The 7,113-nt window shown below is 45.7% G+C and overlaps 1 protein-coding gene across 12 annotated transcripts in view; it reads left to right on the plus strand.

The window, feature by feature from the left end:
* Pkp4 (plakophilin 4) overlaps positions 1-6,872 on the plus strand; it is a 207,744-nt gene extending 200,872 nt beyond the window's left edge. For 4 of the 12 annotated variants that reach the window (XM_031370317.1, XM_031370320.1, XM_031370315.1 and 1 more), the window contains exons 20-22: positions 2,372-2,500; positions 4,208-4,281; positions 5,847-6,863. In XM_031370317.1, the coding sequence (XP_031226177.1) occupies positions 2,372-2,500; positions 4,208-4,281; positions 5,847-6,092 (449 nt within the window). In that variant the 3' untranslated portion in view covers positions 6,093-6,863. Of the gene's footprint in view, positions 1-2,371; positions 2,501-4,207; positions 4,282-5,846 lie in introns of all 12 variants that reach the window. The other 8 variants (XM_031370319.1, XM_031370324.1, XM_031370326.1 and 5 more) reach the window with 5 other exon arrangements.
* The last annotated feature ends 241 nt before the right edge of the window (positions 6,873-7,113 follow it).

The raw sequence follows: 7,113 nt of genomic DNA on the forward strand, positions 1-7,113 counted from the left end.
CTCTGCCGTCCACCTGAGAGCATGCTTTGAGAGTCACACACTGTTGTGAACAGCCACTTTCTTCCATTTGGAAAGATCAAACAGCTTACATCAGCTGCAGTGCATTTAAAAACAAGAACTCAGGGCTGGAGAGATGGCTCAGCAGGTAAGAGCACTGACTGCTCTTCCAAAGGTCCTGAGTTCAAATCCCAGCAACCACATGGTGGCTCACAACCACCCATAATGAGACCTGACACCCTCTTCTGGTGTGTCTGAAGACAGCTACAGTGTACTTATGTATAATAATAAATAAATCTAAAAAAAAAAAAGATATAAACTCCAGGGCCTGTCCCCACATCTGGATGCTGCTTTACCACATTGGGGAAGGGACCCTGGCTGACTAGGAATGTCTCTGCTCTCTGCCAACTTTGCATAAGTTTTAAGTCTCCTCCTAAGTAAAGTTATTGCTGCTGCTGCTGCTGCTGCTGCTGCTGCTGCTGCTGCTTTGGGTGGAGTTTGGTTTGGTTTTGGGTTTCCCTTAGTTTTCTTGGTGAAACTTCTTAGGAACAGGCTCCTAGAACATAGGTCATTGGAGCTTTGCAGTGGCACCTCCCAGTCACCTGGCTGCTTTGCAGACACGCACTCCCACACGCACCCCCACATCCCATTGTGGCCTTCTAGAAAGTTCCTTGGACATTAAGCTGAGATTCTTGGCAGCTGTTCCACCCACTCATTTGTAGAACTCAGCTTAAGCTTCACTCTATGACTTCCCCGTCAAACAGTCCTGTAAATTTAATTCTTACCCGGATGAAGCAGGAAAAATGATGCTTCTTACTTTGATTTGGCTTTAAATCACACATTCTGACACGTATATTATCTGCTGCAGACAGCTGTGCTGTTTCCAACAGTCCTATTGCTCATGTGAACAAATGTGGACAAAAAGACTGATGCCCAGGCCCACGGGCTCTTGCCACATAATTGGATGTCTATGGTTGTGCTAGGAGTTTCCCATTGTTTGCTTTATTTGGTGATTTCTTTTTTTTTTTTTTTAACATTATCTACACCTGCTGTGTATGATAGATATATATGTCTTGGTTTAAAATTACAAGCTGTTTTACTCACCAAGAATTCTGCTTGGTTTTGGATACATCCTTTCATGAAAATATTCAGCATACTGGAGGACTTAGGAATAGGGATGTCAGCGAAAATAGGTGGCTGCCAGACACGGGCCTTCAGTACAAGCACAGAATCATTTCAAACAGATCAGCATACAGCTACAATGAGATGGATTTGCCACTGGGACCTCAAGCAGAAGTGCTGATGGCCCCGCCTCCCCCATCCCCCATCCCTAAGTAGCCCGCTGTATTCTACTTAGAGGGAGGATGTGTGCTGCTCCTGTCTCCCAGCTGTCTAAGGGCTGACCATTGCCTCTCAACACTGAGGAGGGATGTGCTTATGAGCATGTCCACTGCCTCGTTAGTATCTTCACACAGGATAGTTGCCCTCTTCTGTCCTGCTATCTTCCCAGAAATGAGCTGGAAGTAGTGCAGACACACGGATGTGCAGCTCACCCAACAGCACAGGAAAAGAACTGTCCTGCCGAGCCCTCAGAAGGCTAGGCTCTGCAAAGCATCAGGGACAAGGCTGGAGAACCACGGCATTCAAGTGAATTGGGTAAAGATATGGCCACTGGTTATTATTATTACAAACCAGACTATTGATGAGGAAAAGAAAACCCTCACATTACCTTCCTGGCCAAATTTAAAAAGAAAAAAAAATTATCCAAAAGGGGACCCATGAGTAGATGGCTAGTCATGGCCAATCATTATCAGATGTGTGGCCCAGGCTAGGATCAGAAGTCACCAGGGCCACTGGGTTCACATAATCTCCTGACAATAGATCACCATAAAGAGAAATATAAATGTTATTTACTGGGCGCTTCAAGACACACTAGACCAGAAATTAAAACACACTATAAAACCTGCTACCAAACATCTGTACATAAACAATGGCAGATAGATTATAAACAGCTAAACTGTGACCACAAAATAGAAATAACTCTTTTATAGCTCTTAAGTTATTCCAGTCAGTTTCCAAGGGTGGGTCAAGTCCCTGAATCCCTGCTGCCTGCTACCCTCTACCCTGGGCTTCGAGAGCTGACTGCTTGCTGCAGCTTGGGTATGAGCCCAGATGTCACCCTTGCTGGGATGGGAATGTAGGGTGTGTTCATGGTCCTTGAGGTCTGGCTGCTCTTCACCCTCAGCACCTCTAAGAGATGGTTTTACTGTGGCATTGCTAATAAATAGCCTTTGTTTTCCTGGAGCACTTTCCAGATTTGCTGACAATCTGATTTCTCTCTTTTCCCCTCTCCTTCCTTTGCCTCTCCCTTCAGTTGGCAGCACCTCTTCCTCACCAGCACTGTTAGGAATCAGAGAGCCTCGCTCTGAATACGATAGGACCCAGCCACCTATGCAGTATTACAATAGCCAAGGGGACACCACACATAAAGGCCTGTACCCTGGTAAGACGCCAGTTGGGTGTGTGATACGATACCTGAAGGAGTCACCTCTTTGGGTGGCTTTGCCAGTGTCCTGGGAACAAGCCTATGCCTATGTCAACTCGATCCCCGCAGCAAACCACCCCATCCCTTCTCCACTGCTGTAGGGATTATTGCCCTGTCTGCTTGCCTTAAATAATCAAGCTAATATAGTTATACTGTGACCACAAATTAAAGAGAGGGCTAGATCTGATGATCATTTCTGACTGCCCCAGGTGCCAACCCCTTTCCTCTTGTCTCCCTCCTGCTCTGGCAAGAGTCCCTTGTGCATCAGAAGTGAGGGTCCCCATGTAACCTGAGTTACATGTACTCTCCAGACTGGCCCAGCTCTAAGTTCAAACTGACAGTCTAGTCCATTGGGAGAAAAGAGCTTGAGTGGATTGTAGAATATATCATATGATTTTCCTCATGTGATTACCTTTAAGAACAAAAATAGTATTATAGTGTTAATGCTTTTATATCCTGTTCAGAAAGATATGCATGAAAAACATTTTAAAGTTGCCAGCCCAAAAGGTACTTGGTCCCCACTCTCAAAGATTTAGGAATTAAAACTACTCCTGAGGTTCCAAAAGAGTCATAAACTACTGCAAAAGAAAATATATTTTTCTTCAACAAAAAAAGAAAGAAAGAAAGAAAGAAAGAAAGAAAGAAAGAAAGAAAGAAAGAAAGAAAGAAAGAAAGAAGGAAAGAAAGAAAAGGGAGGGGAAGGAGAATACCTATTTATTAAAAAGGAATAAGGAGAGCTGCCGGCAGCTGAACTGCTGCTGGGGGAGGGGCCTGAGTTGTGCTGTTGTCTTTGAAACTGTGATTTCACAGGGCTATTTACTAATTGACTATTGTTACCATGGCAATTAATAGCTCAGAAAATTGCAGATGCTACATTTCAAATAGCAAGCTCTGCGCAGAAGGGAACACACACACAAGCTGAAGTGCAGGCGGCTTCAGGTCTGCAGCAGCCAGCTTCGCTGTGCAGACCGCCTCTGAAGCATGCACCCTTTATCTCTGCTTCTTTCAAGAAACTTAATTTGCTTGGAGTATGCCTAATTTTCCTTGTTTAATAATAAAAAAAAAAAAAAAATAGAGCCTTTGCTAGTTTTAGCAAGAATACAAGGGCGACTACTGATGTCATCAGGAGTCTGCTCTAGACTCTTGAAGATACTTGTCAAATTACCGAGTTCTTTTCCATTTACAACGTGCTGAGCTATGGCAGACGCAAGCCTGTGCCTCTGTGTAGCCCCACTGCTTTGAACATGCCTATGCCTGCCCTCTCCAGAAGCCAGGATCTGACTCACTGCTGCTCGGAGGAGGCACGAGGTTCATTCTAATGCTGCATTTCCCATCTCTCTGACTCACACTGTGGCTCAGGGTCCTGGAAGAGTGGCTCATCCTCACCCGGGAGCCGTGCTACTGCTCAAAGCCAACCTCAGAAATCCCTGTGACTGAGCAGAGCTTGAGATAGGCCCTCTCTAGGAGGGTTCTGCATTCCCAGCTTCTTCCTGCCTGCTGCACACACATGGCCTGGTTTTACTGCTGAACCCCCACCCCAGATCCAGAGAGCCTGGGGCTGCTGCCCTTCTGCCTGTGCTGGCACTAGGGAAGGCAGGACCCACACAACCTGGTGTGCCAGTGTAATAAGCATTAGTTTTAATTTAATAAAATATTTTCTTGCAGGCTCCAGCAAACCTTCACCAATATACATCAGTTCCTATTCCTCACCAGCAAGAGAACAAAATAGACGGCTACAGGTGAATTTGTAACATCATTGGTACAGAAGGCTGGTTAGCAGTCACACAGTAAGGGGGGCTGTGAGAACTGGGCCTCAATGCAGGGCCCGAGGAGTTTCCCCTGAGGATCCTTGCTCCTTAGCCATGCCACGCGCATGGTGTAGATAAATGGTTTTCATCAGTGCTTCTGAGACTGCATTGCCTCTGACAGGGATCCTAAGAGACCTGTGGTGCATGTCCTTTATCCAGGAGTTTCACTCTCCCACTCTCCCTGCCCTCTTTTCTGTAAACCTGTAAAATGTCTTCCATCTTGGGTGAGGCAAGGTTTGTGAGCACAGCCCCCACTCTGATCTCACTGCTCTTTCTACACTTCATGCTCCATCACCAAGACTTCCTCCTCATCCTGAGCCTGCCGCCCATGTAAATGAGAGTGTCCCCAGACTCTGCTTCCCGGAGGGCCTTGACCTACCAACCATTGACCTTACTGCCACACTGTCTCAACCACAAAGCAACTAGGGTTTCCCAGCCAAAACTGCATGGTGTCCTTCCAAATACGGATGTTCTGAGGATCCCACCCCCGCCCTCACTAAACCATAATCTTCATTTAGATAGGAGAGAGAAAAAGAATCTCCCACATTACTCATATTTCATGCTCCAGTTTTTGAGGCGGTTTTGATATGTGACTGGGTCTTATAGTTGCTCCTGCTGCTCTCAGAGTTTTGCGATAACATGACCCTCCCCTTTCACCCTGGGGAGAAGTCAGGATTACAGGCGTGCACCTCCACACCCAGCTGCTGCTTTTTTAAGTCAAGACAAATCTAACTCTACCTTTAAAAGAGAAGGTCAAGTTAGTTAAGTAACCTTTTCACTCCGAAACACCAGTGACATGAGATGCCAGTACCTATGTGGTAAATGTTGATGTCTTACTTGGGGGGGAGGGGGGGAGATGCAGACAACATAAAAACTAATAATTTGAGGGCATCGTGGTGAGGTCAGGACAGAAGGAGCCAGGACCAGGTGCCCTGTGTGGCCCTCACATGTGATGCTTGTCTTCCTTCGGAGGAACTCGGCAGCACTGGCTTGACTCCAGACATTTGCTCACATGTCTGCTAATTTTGTCTTCTTCCTGCCTTGACTCGGCTCAACCTTTAGTACCACACCGTGCTGCAGAGTTCATCAAACCATGTTATGTGGCTTCAAATCTTCATCCAGGAAATAAATGTTTTAAAATACCATCCTATGATTATGGTTATCTGAAATATCTTAAAACCAAATCCCCAGCCCTCAAATACATCTGTGATATGCTTAACTGCCCTGTGCAAAAGCTGCCTGATCCAACCCTGCTGAGGACCTAAACTCCCCTGAGGCGTCAGGGCTGGACTTGAGCAAACAAAGCCAGCTTGCCCATAAACATAACTGAAAGTCCGCCCCTGCTGTGAGTAAACGTTTGTACACCTGGAGCAGCTTCCTCCCCACCTTTAGCCCACAAAGTGCTTTAAATTGTGAGGCAAGAAGCTGGAGTGAGTGTTCTTTAAAGGCGTGTTTTAAAATGCTCTCACTGATTGGCCTTTCCGTCCTGCCAACAGCATCAGCAGCTGTACTATCAAGATGACTCCACCAGGAAGACCCTGGACGCATACCGACTGTACCTGCAGTCCCCTCGCAGCTATGAAGACCCTTATTGTGATGACCGAGCTCACTTCCCAGCTTCTACTGATTACTCAACACAGTACGGACTGAAATCAACCACAAATTATGTAGACTTCTATTCCACTAAACGACCTTCTTATAGAGCCGAACAGTACCCTGGGTCCCCGGACTCCTGGGTGTAGCATCAAGCCGGCTGCCTGCCTGCCTGCCTGCCTGCCGAGGGACGCTTCCCTTCTGACTGCTGGGATTGAGGGGAAGTCTGTCTTGCTGATGATGGTGACCGTGAAAGTGAAATGGAAGGGATGAGTGAAGGGTTTTGGTTTTTTTTTTTTTTTTTTGCTTTTTTTGAGGAATTTTCAGGGAAGTGAGGAGACCCTTGGGAGAGGACTTTCTACACTCTGTGTAGGTGTTAGATCTAATTACTTGTAGATTCTAGTGGTGAAGGTGTGGGTGACGTGCTGAGAGACTTGAGACATGGCTGAGATGAGATGGGTATGTGTAGGTCAAATCAAATTACAGATGATTTTTTTAATGTGAATAAAGTTATGTTCAGATAGTTTGTACAGAAAAAAATAATAAAATGGATGCCCTTCATGTTTTATTGCTATTACTAAATGTCAAGATTGTATGCTATTATGTCTTGTAAAAATTCCTTCTGTTGGTGTAAATATGGAAATGCCACATTGGTTAAGTGCCATCAATTGTAATGCAGTGTGTCATTTGAAAAGAGATTTGAAGAACTGACAGCTCAAAACCCGAATGGGAAGCCCGCCCGCCCGCCAGAGGACCTGTTAAGTTGACAACAAACTCTGCCGCCCTCTGTTTTCAGTCAGTAGTGAACTCTGGAAGCACAAAGTCCAGCGTGACAGAAGCGCCATGCTCATCCCCCTCTTTCACAGGACACTTCACTGCCATTTTCTATGCACATGGAAGAATAATAAATGTGGAAATTTCATCCTGGAGAATGTGTTCTCTTGCATTTCTTCTGGGTGTGATAATGGAAACAGATTTAGTAAGTCCCTTGTGAGATGGGCCACACTGGACAAGGAAAATGGGGTGACTCCCTTACGTTCCTTGTATTTCTCGGGCTGCTTTTTATTATTATCATTTTATTTGGTACACTGTACAGTTTTAGCAGGTTTTGTCTTGTCTCAGCCATCTCATTTCACCTAAGGGAGATTACATCTGGCATCCTGGCCATAC

The sequence above is a fragment of the Mastomys coucha genome, unplaced genomic scaffold (genome assembly GCF_008632895.1).
Source record: "Mastomys coucha isolate ucsf_1 unplaced genomic scaffold, UCSF_Mcou_1 pScaffold15, whole genome shotgun sequence".
In the NCBI taxonomy this organism is placed as follows: domain Eukaryota; kingdom Metazoa; phylum Chordata; class Mammalia; order Rodentia; family Muridae; genus Mastomys; species Mastomys coucha.